General features: G+C 57.4%; 1 protein-coding gene across 1 annotated transcript in view; it reads left to right on the top strand.

The window, feature by feature from the left end:
• Positions 1 to 17482, top strand: part of ADAM12 (ADAM metallopeptidase domain 12) — a 244387-nt gene that overhangs the window by 196438 nt on the left and 30467 nt on the right. The window contains exons 12-14 of the mRNA XM_056106700.1: positions 8754 to 8931; positions 13409 to 13498; positions 14234 to 14429. Coding sequence (XP_055962675.1) covers positions 8754 to 8931; positions 13409 to 13498; positions 14234 to 14429 — 464 coding nt within the window. The remainder of the gene's footprint in view (positions 1 to 8753; positions 8932 to 13408; positions 13499 to 14233; positions 14430 to 17482) is intronic.

Genomic DNA, 17482 nt, shown 5'->3' with positions numbered 1-17482 from the left:
CTCCATGAAAAGTTAAAAAATATATATATATATATATATATATATATATATCAGTTTTCTTCCTCAAAGTTGGAGAGGAAGGCTGGGGGTAGGGGGTGGGGGAGGTGGAAATTTTTGTCTAGGAGAAAAGGGAAGGACATCCACCCTCCGCGGGATGAGGACAGGACATCTGTTATGATGAAAACGCCGCCGGTCAGAATCGATGCAATTAGCCCGCCAGAGCGTTCCATTATTTGCATTTGGCGACATCTGGGACATGATCTAGCAAGGGGACACCCTTGACAGGGGTCAGGGGGTGCATCCCTGGAAGGTTCTTTCCTTTTGGTGCCATCAGAGATGGCGCACACCAGAAAATCAACGATGTTCAGTCAACACTGGGCTGGAATCCTGGGCCCCCTGCCTGGTGGGGCCCTCTCAGAGAGGGAGAAGGTTTGTCATTTGGGGAGGAATGAACGCGGGCAAGCCCGGCCTTGGCACTGGAGGCGCCTGGAGCACGTCTCGTGTCATCCACCAGCACTTCAAGGAGGGAATGGTCAAGCCCATTTCCAAGCAAAGGCGGCTGTCCAGTTCCAGCATTTTTCTAACGCTCCATGCGTGGGCCAGAGTTAACGCTCCTGCTGCCTCCCGTTGGTGGTGGTGGTGGGGGGGGGGGGGGAAGGCGGGGAGGTGGGTGGGGAACTTCTCCCACGTGAAAACTGGCAGCAGCTCCAATGCTCTGAGGCTGCGTAGGAGAGTGGCACCAACGTGGGCCGCTGGTCTAAGGTCGGCTTCTCAGGCTCCCCCTGCAGCTCCCCAGCTGCTCACAGCTGGGCTCCAGGCAGCGGGAGAGGGGGACCCAAGGTCTCCCGCCTGCAGCCCAGCCTCCCCGTGTGGGCGCCACATGGACGAGCCACAGCCCGATGGGGACTGCTCGGGAGAATTTGCGCTGATCCCTCCGGAACTGTGTCCCGATGTGACGTCTGGGAGGCAGGAAGGCAGCCCCCGTTTCAAACTAGTTAGTTCTGCAAATCTCCTTCATCTTCTGTTACAAGAGGAGAGAGTCATTTCCTGCCATTGCTCGTTAATTCAGCATTTTATTTGTGGTAAAACGTGTGAAAACATGACAGCTGAAATTCTGCCAGTCTTTCTCTAACATATACAAAGTGGGGGGGGGGGGGGGGAGTTGGGAAGAGAGACAGAGACAGAGAGACATGGGCTCACTGCTCTCAGGACACGTAGCACAGAGGATGCAAAGTGATGTCAAGGGGTCACTCGGGGCAGCTCTGCCAACCATGCTCAGAAGGACCCATTTTGAGTTCCAATCAGAAGTTTTCTGTTTTGTTCTTTGTTGCGTCTCTGGCAACTGGAGCAGTGCCTGGCATGGGGCAGTGTGGCATAAGTCTGTCTTGATCTAAAGGGTGAGGAGGGTAGAGATAAGCCAACAGGTGACTAGGAAGTAGCTGGGAGGAATGATGGAGGGAGGGAGGGGTTATGGCATGGATTGATGGATGGATAGATGGATGGATGGACGGACGATGGGTGGGCAGGTGAATGGGTAGTAGTAGGTAGGTGAATCCGACAGGGGGATGGGTGGATAGGTGAATGGATGGTACACGTGGGTGGATGGATGGGCGAGTGGGTTATATATGGATAGATTATGGATAGGGGATGGATATGCATGCTGGTCGGTGGACATACGGATGGGTGGACAGGATGGATAGTGAGTGGGAGGTGAGTAGATATATGGACTATGGATGGGTAGGGTGAGTGAGCGGATAGGTGAATGAATGGATACATATAAATGGGTGTTACGTAGGTGGATTATGGATGGAGATATGGGTAGGTGGGCTGGATGAGTGGGTGGCAGATGGGTTGGTGTACGCATAGATGGCGGGTGGATGATGAATAGTAGACAGGCAGTGACTGCCAGCACAATCAGGCAGAATTAGGATCAAAGGATTTCCCTTTTGTAATGGCCAGACTTCTGAGAAGAAGCTTGTAAGCCGCCATCTTTCACATGAAGCAGCATTCGCAGCGTTGCCACTCCAGTTTATTGCATATCCTGTACCATTTTCTAATAATGTCTGATATACACGAACAGATTCACAGAAATAGCTAAAAAATAGAAAGCAAAATGGAAAGCAAAGCTGGAGGGCTGTGCTCCCCTGGGCGCCCGTTCCTCTATGTTCCATGGTGAAAGGAGCAATTGACTTTGGAAAAAAAAAAAATTCAGTCTTTTCAGAAATGCCTTCTCCTAAAACCCTTTGTTTGATTTGGCTAGAGCCGGGGAAAGAAGGCAACACGTCAAAAACCGAAGCGTAGTTCTTGGATTAAGACTTTGCAGAGCACAAGGGGAAACTCCCGGGCCCCGAGGTGGGGCACGGACTAGAACTCACTCAGTGGTGGGGGTCAGACCCCAGCTGGAAACCTCCGCCTTGGCCCTGTCCTGGACCCCAGGGGGCAGCCCTGTGCCCAGAGTCTGGGGGATAAAACACCTCCTTGGCCCTCTGGGCTCCAGGTTCCTGGCGGCGGGAGCTGGTTTCAGGCAGAAAGAGCCCGTCTCTCTCGCCCACTTTATATATTAGATTTTATTTGAGCATCCGGAATTCAGAAGCAGCAGATGCATTTGGCTTTCTCCAGACGGGCTGCCTGCTGGGGGTGGGGGAAGGGGGCGTTTATCTCAAGCCTGTGGCCAGGCCTCATCCACCTCTGAGCCAGGCCCACAGCCCAGCCCCGCCCCAGTCCTCGCTAAAACTGTGACCTGAGTGTCTGGGCTTTGGCAGGGGTTGGGGGGCAGGCCACAGAAACCCCGAGCAGAGGTACCTGCCCGGGGTGGCACCCAGAGGTGCCGTGGGAGTCTCCACCTACATTCCCCGGGGCTCCATGGCATCTTCCTGAAAGCTGGAGAGAGCACAGCAGGGGGACACCGCCTCACCCCTGACCGATGTGGGTTGTGGAGACCCCCACCACCACACCCCCAAAGACTCCTGAAGAGCTTCTCCCGTTGCCTGAGCTCAGGGAAGGGGCTGGAGGACCCCATCCGGGAACTGTACCACCTCAGACATCTGTCACTGCGTGCTCCCGCTGGGGTCTGGCCCCTCACCCCTGCTCTGGGGCACTGCAGAGGCCGGGCAGCTCTGCCCTGGGAACCCCTCAGGCCAACACACCTGCTCCTTCTCTCCTCTGCTCTCAACTCGTCTTCCTCTTGTGCTGACAGACACTTGTGGCTGTACGGTTGACGGAGCTCCCCTGGCTCCGGCTGTGATACGTTCTGTGTCTCTTGGACGTGGTTCCCGCTCTGGAATGAATGAAGCAACTTGAACAGCCGGAGCAGCAGTTCTGAGTGGCGGCTGCCCGCACTTGCCCCCAACTCTGGCAGCCGGGAGCTCACGGTGCCCCCGACTTCAGTTCAGACTTCCTCCTCTGTTTGAGGCGTCTTTATCCTCGCCCCCAGCCAACAGAAGGGAGAACCACGCTCGGTTTTTAAAAGCGTTCTCACAGATGGAGGCCCGAGTGCGTCTTGCCGTGGAGATTCTGCTTGTCTCCCCAGGGCCAGAAGTGGTGTTGGAGAAGGCTCTGAACTGACGCGAGCCGGACCCCCACTGGGGTCTGCAGAAAGCACCAGCAAGAAGCAGGACATCCCGGCCGTTCTTCCGGGCCCGTTCATCCTTTGCCGTCGAATCATTTACAGCGGAGGAAGTTGGGAGGTTTGGGCTTCTCCTAAGGGCTCTGCCTGTTGTCACTTTGCGCCAGGCTGGCCTTTGTGCCACACAGCTGTGCTGCTCTGACAGTCCCCGGCTGTCATCTCTGCCACCTGTCCTCCCTCTGCTTACTTCGGCTTCTGTCCTGCATTCAGCCACCGTCTCGGAGCCCAGGGGCCCATGCTGGTGGGAGTCAGGTGTGTTACAGGGAGTCTTGCGATGCCCCTAGGTTGCCAATGGAAGGCCAGGGAAGCGGTTGTCACTGGAAGATTCCAGAAAGCTCTGGCAAGGCAGGTAACTCCCGGCACCTGCTGCCAAGGCTGGCGGGTTGGCTGAGTCTGCTTCAGCCCCAGACCACAGCGGTGCAGCCACAATCATCTCTCACAAGCGGACGAGCTTCTAAGGATTAGATCTGTCACCTGAGCAGTCCCGTGTCATGTTTGGTTTGGCAGCGTTGAGAGCTGAGACCCGGGCAGCGTTTACGGTAGAAGCCACAAGAGGCATTTGTCCCTGGAAAAAGTGTTGGGCTCAGTTTTGTTTTCCAGAACCATCCGCTGTCTGCTCCGTCCCCTCCTCCAGCTCTTCCCTCCTGTCCGGGTGGGCGAATACCCACCGGGGGTCCCCGATCGTTCAGGTTTAGAGCAAAGGGAAGATGCGGCTTAAGGACAGGACCGCGGCCCGTGGCACAGTGATGAGAACTTCTCCACCCAGAAGCTGAAAGCCACATTTTTGAGGTTGTTTTTATTTTATTTTTTTTTCTGGGCCCAGCCAGAGCCAAATCATTTTCAAGCGTTCTTGTGCCAGGTGAAAATCTCAGCAAAGAAGGTCGTCTTTCCTGCCTAATTCTCCTGTTGGATGGCGCTGCGCCTGCCTCTCCTGCTGTCAGTTAACTGCTGGCTGACACGTTCGGGTGGTTGACAGCCGTACGACTGTCTTCATTGAGACGGGATTGTCAAAGGCCAGGGAGGAAACCAGGGCTTGTCTCTTCAAACAGCTGACCGTGGCTAGGCCAGGTCTTTGATGTCAGGAGCCAGCTCGATGTGCTTTTTCTCAATAAATCCTCCGGGGACGGGAGCCAGCCAGTCCGACAGCAATGAAGTGAGCGAACGGCGGTTCAGAGTGACCAGACTTTGGCGTGGAAATGGGAAGGAAGGAAACAGCTTCCAAAGAGTAACCTGTGTTCACAGCCAAGAGCTGTGCATGCCAGGGGGTCATCATGCATCTGCTCACTGCTTGCCAGCATTCGGAAGTTCCTTCCTGATCGCAGCTTGGCGTCGGGATCCAAATCCAAATAGGCAGTAAGAACCCCGAAAATTTCTAGTGCACTCTTCAAATCACACGGTTTTCAAAACGCTGCGCCCAGGCGGACCGAAGGGGTCGCTCCAAGAGCTGGGGGCAGGCTTCTCACGGAGGCCAGGGTCCATCCCCAGGGACTTCACGGGGTCCCAAGCACCACTGGGAATGACCCCCTCAAGCAGTGAGTATCGCTGGGTGTAGGATAACATTGATTTGTCCTTCCTGCCTTGGCACAGGGAGCTTAGGTTTTTTGGGTGACACCCATCACAGTGCTCCCGAGTCACTCCCATTCCTCTGTGTTTATCTGTAACCTCATTCTTTGTGCTCTGCTTCCCCAACCGGTCAACCACCTGTATCTCCTAATCAGACTTTGTCAGCTTGTAAATATTGCTTTTCTCTTCTCCTTCAGTCCTTTGCAAAGTTAATTCCAGAGCAATGTCCTTTCTGTATAGACACAGGAAGACAGTTAATACAGTTAATGCTATGCTTTTGTAACTTGGGAGTTAATTGACTCCGAAAAATACTCACTCCTGGGCATCTGTTATCTCGACTTAAGCCTCAGTTGCCATTACTTCCTAGCACCCCAAAAGCAGGGTCCCAACGAGGGACTGGGTGGATTCAGGGCACGCTGTGAGCTACCCTGGCATCAAAATGGGTCAGGCCAAAGCACCAGAATACTTAACTATAAGTTAAGAGCATGGGCATGGACAGCTGGGTGTGGTCCAAAAGCAAAATAACAAAAGACTGTACTTCAAGGTTCTCTTAGAAAACTAGGCCACAGAGCAAGACAATAACTTCTACATGCAAGAAATTGGCCCATGAGGTGCCTAGGCTGATTTTGTGTCTTTCACAGAGATAGACATATGCTTGTCTCTAGGTTATCTTCTCAATATTGTGTGGGTCTGGGGGCCTGATGTACCATGGGTTGGGCACTTATCCTGCAGGTGGCTCCCCTGGGCTGGCATAGTGTCTTCAGAGCAATCCCCCACCGTCCCATGGATGCACTTCCCTCGCAAGAGTCGTGTCTGTCCTCCCGGGAGAACTGCCCGGAAGCACATCTGCCTGTTGGTTGTTCCCCAAGCCCTGGGCCTGGCATGATGCCTGGTGTAGAGCAGGTGCCGAGGAAATGTTTGCAGAATGACGGCATGCTTGGGGCCGGGGTGATAGTACAGCAGGGAGGTCGTTTGTCTTGCATGTGGCCGCCCTGGGTTCAATCCCCAGCATCCCATATGGTCCCCCAAGTCCCACCAGGAATAATTCCTGAGTGCAGAGCCAGAGTGACCCCTGAGCACTGCTGGGTGTAGGTGTGCCCCCTGAAAAAAAATACTCGCATGGTAATGAATGGGCAGCGCTTCTTCTTCTAAATCCCCAAAGAATTCTGGAATATTCTCTGTCAGAGTGAACTTGTGTTCTGTCCTCCCGAGTGGGAGGCCATGAAGGGATGATTCTCCCCGCATATGCCCCTTGGTCTCGTGTGTGGTCCAGGGTGAGTCTCGGATGATGAAGGGGTGTGTATACCTGGCCTCACTCATGATAGGGAGGGACACAGCTGACCCAGACCAAGGAGAAAGCAGGAGGCAGGGGGAGGGTACAGGCCTGCCCATAGCACCTCCTTGGGACCCCTCAGGACAGCTCAGAATGGTCTGGCTTGCAGGGAGAGCGGGTGCTCCTGGGGGCTAGCCAGTGGTGGCCAGCAGGGTGATGGTGCCAGCTTGGGCAGTAGGAGGCCCTGGTGAAGTCGGGCGAGACTGGAGGTGCGCTCTGGGCTCCAGGCACCCGGAAGTGATGCATCACAGCACCACCTGGGGACTCCCACAGCATCAGCTCCTGGCGCCCTCAACACAGAGGACTTGCAGGGCTGGGCCAGGACGCAGCCCACAGCCCCAGGCCGGCAGTGCATGCAGAGAGGACACTGGAGCTCCATCCTTCAGCAGGAGGGAGAAGTCAGGGAGCTACAGGAGCCAGGGGGCGCCCACCACACCTGACACCTCCCTGCAAACTCCACCTGGCCCCACACTCTCCCAGGCTACGGCAGATCAGGGCATCCTGAGTCTCACCCTTCTCTTGAACCAGGTCCCCCAAAATCCCAGAATGGATTTCCTCTGGAAGGGGAGGGGTGCGAGGGTTGAGCGCCCCCCCCCCAACCCGTCAGAGAGGACCTCGGGGGCTGCCCACTTAAGAGGCAGGGTGGTTCCATCCTCCACCTGGCGTCTGTCTGTCCGTGCTGCTGCTGCTGCTGCTGCGGCTTCAACCTCTTCCTGCCCCTTCGAACTTGTGTCTGGTTGACCCTCGTGTCTTTCCTAATGAGCTGCTAACAGTTTCTAGAGATCTTTCTGGAAAGAGCTGCCGGGTGCTCTTGGCCACATTGGCAGCTTATCTTGAGATGGGACGGTTGTCTGGTTTCTCCACCTCTAGCCTGGAGGGGCTCATGCCTCCTGGGAAAGCCCCCCACCCCATACACGAGGGTCTCATCTCTGCCTTGATGAGGCTGATTTTTTTTTTTGAAAAGAAGAGAAATGCTTTTTGTTCCCTGGGTAGGGGACCACTGTTCTTTCCCTCTCAAACTCTTCAACGTGGGTCAAATGACTATTTTTCCTGGTGACTTATCACTGGGAGCTATTCAGCGTCACTGATAGCAAGAGTGACCCGTCTGTCTACTGAGAGGTTAGAGGGATTTCCAGGGGACTCACTTGCCACCCACCCAGTGAGGCCCGGCCTGTGCCTTTGCATCGGAGAGCAAGGCTTGGCGTTGGTTGGTCAGAAAGGAGAAGGACGCGAGTCAATGCCCTGACATGGAGACGCAGGACGGGTACCAGTCTGGCGGTGGAGAGCCCGTTCCCTCTGATTCCTGCCAGGCATGGGGCTGTCAGAACCCATCCCAGCACCTCACTCTGGAGTTGTAGGCAAGGGGACTCGGGTTCGGGGACTCTCCCTGCCTCTCCCTGAGTCTGGGCTATGTACCGCCACCAGGGCAGTGTCCGAGCAGGAGGGACTCTGGCGGGAGCCGCCTCACAACCCTGGTGGCCTCCTGGCAGAAGCGCCCTTCTGCCTGCCTGCTGGCACCCCGGCTTTGCTCCCCATGAGACTGGGGCCCATGTCCAGAGCCCCAACTCCTGCAGCACTTGAACCATGAGCTCAGCTGGCAAAGGAAGAAGGAAGGACAGCCAGGAGGAACAGCCTCTCCCTGGTCAGGAGTGACCCCATCACCTCCCACTGTCCACTGCCAGACTTCACAGCGCCAAAGCTGTGCTGGGCTGGGGTGGGGGCCAGGGTTGGGGCTGGGCTGGGGTCTGGCTTCTGTAGATGAAGGCAGGCGAGCATGAGAGCTCCCTAAGGCAGTGGGCGCTCCACCTCCCTTTGGATGCTGGTGTTTGGGGGTGAGCGCACACCATCTCTGAGCATTGGTCCTGGGTCCTTCTGGAGACGCCCTGATCCCTCTGCCTTGCTTTGGGTGCCGGGGGTCCCCGGGGAGACCCACGTGCATGCACCAGGTGATTCTTCTCCTCTGCCCTTTGCGGCGAGGGCATTGGTATGTCTGTGACCTGTCCCGGAACCCAGAGACCCTCTTCCGTCCCCTCATTTCCGGCCCACTGTGAATCACGTCTGTTAGGACACGTCCCTGCCTAACTGTGCTGGTTTGAGCCCCACCGGAAGTCGGCCTCCCTTGCTGCGGCCCGGTGTGGGCCCCGAGGGTGGGCTGGGGGAGTGTGTCCCGAGTCTGGCAGCCTCGGCTGGCTGAGTCCCCCTGCGTTGGGTTGACGGCCCGTCTCCCCCCAGGTTCCCCTTCCCCATGGCCTTCAGCAGCTGCAGCAAGAAGGACCTGGAGGCCAGCCTGGAGAAAGGCGTGGGGATGTGTCTCTTCAACCTGCCGGAGGTGAAGCAGTCCTTCGGGGGCCAGAAGTGTGGCAACGGCTACGTGGAGGAAGGAGAGGAGTGTGACTGCGGGGAGCCGGAGGTAAGAGCCGCTTCTAGAACTTTCCTGGCAGGCAGCACTGGGGGGGGGGGGGGGGGGGGGGAACTGGCCCCGCAGACGGGATCGTACTGGAAATCTGGAGTGGAAAAGTTCTCAACGGCCCCGTGCGCTGGGTGGCCGGCTTGAATTTCAACTCCCGGAGCAAGGAAGTTTATCTTCGAGCTCTGGGCGGCAGGAGATAAAGAGGCTCTCTCCCGGAGGACACGGTTCCAGGGCAGGGAGGACAAGAACAATGAGAAACGATTTCGTGGAGGGAGCCGGGGAAGAGAGTGGCCGCACGTTCGCTTCAAATAAGCCCCGTTCCCCTCCCCTTGCCAGGCAGGGCAGCAGAGGGGAATTTGAATCAGCCGCATTCATTCCCACCCAGAGCTTCGGCCCTTTGAAATTCTGCAGGGCTGCCGCAACCTCTTCTGTATGCAGGGCCCGAGGTGCGGCCGGCTCGCCTGTCAGCTCTCGGAAGCAGTAAGTGGAGGCAGAGAACATTTTCATCCCGCGCAGGGCTTACTTAACCCTGTCTTCCAGCCAATGTCAGGAAATTTTCTTGTTTCTGTAGGGCACCAGATAAAGTTAATCAACAGAAAGACGATAACGGCCGCTTTATAATCTCGAAATAATCTGGAGCCGGGCAGCAGGCACAGCGCCTCTTGGTAACGCCGGGCCCTTGAGCATAGAGGCAGCTGGGCCTGGGTAGCTGAGGGCCAGTGTGGTCAGTCTGGGGGTGCCTCCCCCAGAGACTGGCCCCAGGGAGGCTGAGCTGAGGACATGGTGGGCTTTAGGAGGACCTGGGCAGAGGTCTAAGAAGCCGTGTTTGCGGGTGACGCTCAGTGCCGTGCTGAGTTTCTGGAACATTCCCCATCCCGCGTTCACTGAGCAAACAGCTGCTTCCAGAATCTTCCTTGTACCACTGTCCCCAGGTCCTCTTCCCTCTGACTGTCCCCTCAGGCTGCTGAGGAAGGGTTGAGGGGGACTTTGACCTGATGTCTTTGAGCCTCTGCTTAGCCCAGGGCTCTGGAGTGGCCGAGGCTGTCTCAGCCGGTGTTGGCAGCGCCGGGAACTGCTGAGATCGGGGCCCGGGCGCTCCTGGGAAGGGCCACGCGAGCCGACACTCCTCAGAGACTCAGTTAATTACCTGAAGAAAAGAACAAAATCCGATTAAACTGCCCGTCTCTCTCAGGAGGGGCTGAGTTTGGCTTTAAGTGGTTTATCTGTGCACTTCTTGTAATTGTTTGTTAATCTAAATATGTTCGACAGTTTTTCATGGAGGGATGAGCTCTGAGGCTGGGCATGACTGGCCCCCCACAGTTCAGCTGGCCCCTTACCCTCTCCCGTTGGCATGGCCATTACCTTCTCCCTGTTGGCATGACCATTACCCTCTCCCCACTGGGGCCATCTTTACCCTCTCCCTGTTGGCATGACCATCACCCGCTCCCTGTTGGCATGACCTTTTCCCTCATCCTGTTGTTACCACCTTTCCCCCTCCATCGTGAGGGTCTGCCATCGGCCTCACCTTCTCCCTCTCCACCGTCACCAACACTGCTAGACCAGCCTCGCCATATCACCATCCCCCCGTCACCACCACCACCATCACCATGACCGGGATCACCAGCCTCCCCACCCCCACACCGTGCCCCCGACCATCCGCACCAGCCTTCCTCCACGTCACCATCTCCCCGCTCCCCTCACCCCCCATCCCCTGCATCATGATTTCCTCCATCACCACACACAGTGCCTCTGCACCAAACCCTCCCACTGTCAACACCACCACCCACCCCCATCACGCCAACAAACGCCGGACCCCATACTCGGCGGGCCGCACCACAGCACCCGCCCTCCCCTCTACTTAAGCAGCTTGGAGGGGGATGTCCCTCCCTGTCACTCTCCAGGTGGCCGATGTATTGATCAGGCTGCTCCCATTAAGTGAAGCTTCCTGTTGAGGGTGAGTCACGTGACCCTGTCGTCCTGCCCCCAACTAATGCTGCTGTGACCAGGGCTCTTCTCTCCTGGCACAAGGTCCCTGTGTATGAAGGGAACCCTCAACCTCTCCACCCCAAGTCCTTTGTTATAAGAAAACTTCTCGCCTTGCCAGGAAGCCTGGCCTTGAACTCGTTAGTTCTTTTTCTGTTTCTTCGCTCTTCGTGGCTCAAGCCCAGACAGTTTCGCTCGCATCAGCCCAGGGCTGGTTTCCACCTGGATTCTATACTCCCCACCCAGTGCTCGACCCTGAAAAGACTCATCGGACCTCGGGCTTCCTGTTGGCCCACCCCACGCCCTCGCTGGGTGGAGGGTCTTCGCCATCACCTCATCAATAAGTGAGTGGAGTCAGGGCAACGTCCATCCCCCGCCCCCCCCCCCCCAACGGCTCCTGCCAGCAGCCGTTCTGCTCCTGTGCTCCCAGGAATGCTCTCTGCTGTTTTCATGAAGATGCATTCTCATCTGATCCCGGGTCCTGTGATTAAGGATCTGTGTCTCCCTCCTACAGCCGGAGAATGACAATTAAGGCCATTGGCGGGGAGCTCCCTAATGGCTTCATTTTTCTTTCCCACTTTGGAGACTTACTGAACTTCTCTATCGAGTCCTGGGGTGATAAATGAATCAACAGATGAAGAATTGGCTTCTTCTGATAAACACAAGGTCGCCGACGAAATAGACTCTGGGCAGTGAAGCAGGCAAGTGCCTGCTGACAGCTTCCGTCCAGGGCACTGGACTGACATCAACCAGAGCTTCGTGACAGCGACCTCGGCCTGGCAGCCCGGAGGCTGGGAAAGCCGCTTATCTCCTTGTTTAAAGTCAATCGGATGCCAGTAGCTCGCAAATATCTTTTCAACTCGGTTCTCTCTCTCTCACATTATCAATCCCCTTTGAAGTCACGGCCATGCTGCCTGGCCCGGATTCCACGGAGCTGCTGCTTATGTTACTCAGGGATGGGGTGGGGGGTGGGGAGGTCTTAAAGGACCCAGTCGTAAGCGGGTGGATTTGACTCAGGACTCCCAGGGAATCTCTGCTGGGGTCAGTGAGTCATGAGTGGAGCCGGTTAAACTTTTGTGAACACAGGGACGTGGCGTTTCCCTGGGGCATGCATGGGGAACTGGATACCTGAACTCCTGGACAGAAAGCAAAAGGAAGTTCCCCCACTTCCTCAGGTCTGGAACATGAGTTCGAACCCCTTCCTGTCAAGAAAGCTACAGCAATGGCTTCTGGTTGGCAGTCTTATCTCATTGTATATGTTATACACTCCGGATGTTTAGGAAGGCCTTGGACACATTTAGGATGTGATAACACGGAGGTATGTAGAGTGGGAAGCCAGGGAGGAAGCCAACGGGGGCCATCATTCTCGGGGCGTGCTGTACGAAGACAATCTGGATTATTAGCAAGAAGTACAAATCCCATTTCTGGTACTAGGGACAAATTTATTCACAAAGGATGGCTTTCAGGAAGAAAGTATTCCACTATTTAGCAAGTGTCAATGGTCCGGCAAGTCTTGGCACCCAGTGAATATTCAATACAATAAAAGGAGTTGGATGAATCAATTAGAACTAAAGGCCCGATCAACTCTTCCTTCTTCTGACAATTCCATTTCTTCTCAACTGCACACACTCCAAGTTGCTGGACGTTCTAAGGCACGGGGGCCTTCACACACAAGGAAACGGGGACTGGACTAAGCGACGTTCTGCCTCTGCTTTGTTAGGAAAAACCTGGATATCTGGGAAGCACAGCGTGAGGGGTTGGTTTCTTCTCTTCCTCTTACTTCAGAGAGGATGGCACGTCTCAGACGGGACCGACCTGGCAATATGTCTTGTATACAAAGGCAGGGGCCAAAGGGCTGGGACATCCCCCTTGGCCTCTTGCACGTTAGTGGGGGGATCAGAGGGCATCAGGGCAGCCCCAGAGGTGGTCAGGGCTCATTCGTGGCTCTGTCCTCGGGGTCACTGCTGGTAGGTGGCATCAGGGTTGGCCCTGTAGGCAGCTGCCTCCCGTCCTCAGGCCTCTCTCTGGCCCCCTCACCTCTTGCCATTTTGATGCAGGGGTGCTGGGTGGGTCCATTGCCCACCGTGCTAAGAAGGGGTCTCCTTGAAGCTAATTTGGAAGCCAGTGATTCACTTCCTCTGTGCAGCCAGAAGCCCGTCTTTAAGCTGAGATGCACTGTCGTGCCGTTCCAAGTACTCTAAAACTGTGTGTAGGCCACTGCTGTGGGGCCAGCTGTCCCATGGACCCCCGGCCCAGTCCCCCTCCCTGGAGGACTTCCCAAGCAGCCCTCAGCCCTTGTTCAGGTGTGCGGGCTTTCCCCCAGGCCGGCAGGTGCAGTGGCTTCATTGAACAGCGCCGCCCTTTTACAGATGAGAGCCCGCAAGCCGGCCCTCCAAGCCGGCCTCCAAGCTCTCCAGCCCCAAGCCGGCCCTGAGACCTGCCTCCTTGCAGCCGTGCTGGGTGCTGTGTCCACTGACTCCCCCCTCTTCCCCAGGAATGCACCAACCTCTGCTGCAACGCCTCCTCCTGCACCCTGAAGCCAGAGGCGGTGTGCGCGCACGGGCTGTGCTGTGAAGACTGCAGGGTGAGCTCCGGGTCGCCAGGCCTGCAGTGTAGACAGAGTGGCCGGGCCTTGGCCAGCGCCTCCTGGCCATCCTGCTCGGTCTCGGCCCCTCCTCCGGCCCTCAGAAACCTTCACACTCTTTCACGCTGAGCCTACCATGGTCCTTCCACCACGGCTGGGAAGTGATCGGGGCACACAGGGGTTTGTGTGCATGGGTGGATGGGGGGGGGGGGGGTGCCTCTCCTCAGCTCGGCCCCAGTCCCCCAGTCCTCCTGGACACTCGACCTCCACCAACTCGTCCCTCCTGACATGGATGCAGTGAGAGGCCAGGCCAGTGCCCAGCCTCTCAGCGTGCACCAGGCCTCTGCACAGAGCCGAGAGGCCACTTCCCAAGGCTGCTGGCCCTGTCCATGTCCCGGGCAGGGCGGGATCAGCACACATGAACTCTGCTCTGGTGTGAGCATGGACACAGTAGGCTTGGACCCAGAAACCCTTCAGGCCCATAGTCCCTCTTGTCCAAGCTGGAGACCAGCCCAGTGACCGCTGCTCAGAACCCTGCCGGCACCTGGATTGAACGGGGACTGCCCTTGGTGCCCGGCCATGGCCCCATGCACCACAGGGCCAGCTCATGGCTCTTTATTTAAGACGCTGACTCTGCTGCCCTGGGGTGGGACACCAGGCTGACCCCCAGGGTGGGATGGGCACGGAGCCCCCCGGCCCTGTGATGTTCATACCCGGAATACTTTGTCCTTGCAGCTGAAGCCTGCGGGGACAGCGTGTAGAGGTTCCGGCAACTCCTGTGACCTCCCCGAGTTCTGCACGGGTGCCAGCCCCCACTGCCCCGCCAACGTGTACCTGCACGACGGGCACCCGTGCCAGGGCGTGGACGGCTACTGCTACAACGGCATCTGCCAGACCCACGAGCAGCAGTGCGTCACGCTGTGGGGGCCAGGTACGTGGGCTCACACCCCGGGGACGGCGCCCCTTCCTGAGTGGGCGAGCACCAGCCGTGAAGACTGGGCACGGCCCCGGCTGGCTCTGGGGAGCACGTTTCTGTGCCAGGAGAGATGTGGGAGCCCCCGTCTCGGGGGGATGGGTCAGATCACCCTCACGTCTCCCTCACGGGGCATTAGACTGGTGGCTGGACTTCCACATCAGCTCTCGGAGTAAGTGTCCATGCGAGGACCCTGAAGGGGCTCTGGGAGACCCTTGGAGCAAAGGATGGAAGGGACTCCCCAGCCACGGGAGGGTCCTGCTAGCAAGGGGGCTCTGGGGGAGGGGCCCTATGTGCAGAGCACAGGGCGCAGGTGTGCCCTGAGCCTGGAGGCCGGAAGTGCCCGCTTGGCTCTAGGGCAGACCTGGCTAGGGGCATCTTTTCTAGATGAAGCACCAGCAGGGGCCAGGCCCGAAGGTGCACTGCTCCTGGCCATGGCTGAGACTGAGGGTCCCTTGTGCTGTCCCCCACAACGGGGACCACACGTGTCATATGACAGAAGCAAGGCTCCAACTTGGGCTGCCGGGTGGGATTCGGACCCAGGCTGCTGCATCCGTGTGGCACCCCAGAAGGCCGAGTACGGCGCTGGAGTCTCGCTCAGATGCCAGAGGTGGCGTTTGGGCTCCCGTGTGTGTGTCCCTGAGCCCCGTCCTCTGGGGCAGAAGGCAGCCCCGGGCCCAGCCCACCTCCCGGGAGCGTTCTCTGTGCTCCCCAACTCCCCCTGCCCTGTGTGGTGACCCTCCTCCCGGCTACAGGGGCCTCAGCTGTGGCCCGGCCACGGTGGCAGGCGTCGCCAGGCCGGCTGTGTGGAGGGGGTGGCACCGGGTCTTGGCCTAGCTTGAGCTGGGAGTTTGGGTTTCGGGAGCAGTGAGGGGTGTCTGCTCTGGAAGGAAGTGACAGCTCAGCACTGTGACTATGATGCAGGGGTCCTGCGCTGTGCCCCCAACCTCCAGGCGCCGGGCCCCCCCCCTGGGGTGAGGAGGCCACCAGAGCAGACACCGTCGCGCCTCTGGGGCCTTCCCTGGGCTCTGGGATGTGCCTGTGGGTGGATGAGGCCTGGGACTTTGGCTTTGGATCGTGACCAGCATTCCGGGGACCCCGTCAGCAGCACCCTGGGGTGCGCCCAGGGCAGAGGAGTCAGGAGAGAGGACCCCACCAGCAACTCCCACCCACGTGCCACGGCCGGGGGCTCCCGGGGTCTGGGGTGCAGGCCCCTTCCATAGCACCACGCCCCCCTGGCCTCTGTCCCAGGTTGTCTCGGCCCCAGGCCCCTGCGTCGGGCACCACCCCGTTTCCAGCCATTGCTCCCCGACCATGTGTCTGTCAGCTGTTTTTTGATGCCCACTCCTGGGCCTGGTTCGCTCCAGCTCTGAGAACCTGCAGGTACATCAGGGTAGTCATCACCATCCCCCCACCCCCGGGTGCAAGGAATCAGCCGTCCACACTCCCTGAGGAGCTGGCCGAGGAGGAGCTCCTGTGAGCAGATGCCCTGAGCTCACACAGGCAGTGGGGCCCCTTGTGGCCCCCAAGGGCACCCAGGGGCCCTTCGGCTCACCCTGCCGGGCTACCATCCCGCCTGTGGGTCCTCAAGGCATCGGCAGCCTTGAGGGATAATCAGGAGGAAGGAACCTCCCTGCCTGGTGCGCTCTCCCTCTGCAAAGTCTCTGGTCCAGAACTGGGGTTCATGGGGCTGGAGCGATAGCACAGCGGGTAGGGCATTTGCCTTGCATATGGGCAACCCGGGTTGATTCCCAGCATCCCATAGGGTCCCCTGAGCACCGCCAGGAGTAATTCCTGAGTACAGAGCCAGGAGTAATCACTGGGTGTGACCCAAAACAAAAAACAACAAATAAAACAGAACTGGGGTTCAGAAAGCTCCGCCCCTCTCCCTCCAGGCCTGGCTACAAAGGAAGCAGTCCCAAATGGAATGCTCGTACCCTCCTCCCCACTGGCCAAGCACCGTGCGCTGGAGACCTCTGGGGTCCTGGGTGGGTGACCTGGCTCTCATCGTCGATGAGGAGTTTGATGCTCCCAGGCTGGCTTTTGTCCCCCAGACCTCGCGGCTCTGGGTCACGATGCTGGTCGTCCACTGTTTCCCGTGGCTCCAGTGCCGGCACTCGTCCTTGGGTCTCTCCGTCCAGTTTAGTCTTAATAGCAGCAACGATTTTCTGTCAATGAGACGTGACCTTTATGCCTAGAGAAATACAGCTGGATATTTCTCTCCCGGCAAGACAATTTACTCTTGCCCGCCTTGTTTATCCAAACCTCTAGCCTGTTACTGAAGACATTTCTTGGCGAGTTGTCTCACGGACAGACCCATGGCTAGAAACACAATTTACATCGGGAACCTCCTGAAATATGTGACCTGTATCTATTTCATCCCTCGTCAGGAAACAGTGTCGCCTGATTTAATGCCATGCGAGTTGGCTGGAGTATTTTTAAGGGCCGGTAAAATGAAGCCTTATCTGGAAGGCTGGTTGGAAGGAGTTTCCCCTGGTGGTATGGCTGGAGTGGAGCAGTGAGTGTGTAGCTGGAACATCAGTCCTGCTCTTGTCACTAGGCTGGGCTGCAGAGGTGGGATAGGGGTTAAGGCTCTTGCCTTGCATGCAGCTGACCCTGGTTGGATTGCCAGTGTCACATCAGATTCCCACACACACCACCAAGAGTGATCCTGAGCACAGAGCCAAAAATAAACCCTGAGCACCACCGGGCGGGACCCAAAATCAAAATAAAGAAAATATATTTGGGGGGCTGGAGTGATAGCATAGTGGGTAGGGTCTTTGCCTTGCACGTGGTGGACCCAGGTTCAATTCCCAGCATCCCATATGGTCCCCTGAGCACCACCAGGAGTAATTCCTGAGTGCATGAGCCAGGAGTAACCCCTGTGCATCGCTGGGTGTGACACAAAAAGAAAAAAAAAATATATATATATATATATTCTTGTTAAGATTTACATGGGGGAGTTGGGCTGGAGCGATAGCACAGCGGGGAGGGCATTTGCCTTGCATGCA

Source organism: Sorex fumeus, unplaced genomic scaffold (assembly GCF_029834395.1).
Source record: "Sorex fumeus unplaced genomic scaffold, SorFum_2.1 ptg000142l, whole genome shotgun sequence".
Classification (NCBI taxonomy): Eukaryota; Metazoa; Chordata; class Mammalia; order Eulipotyphla; family Soricidae; genus Sorex; species Sorex fumeus.
Note: the sequence above shows the minus strand (reverse complement) of the source record. Positions and strands in the feature narration are given on the sequence as shown.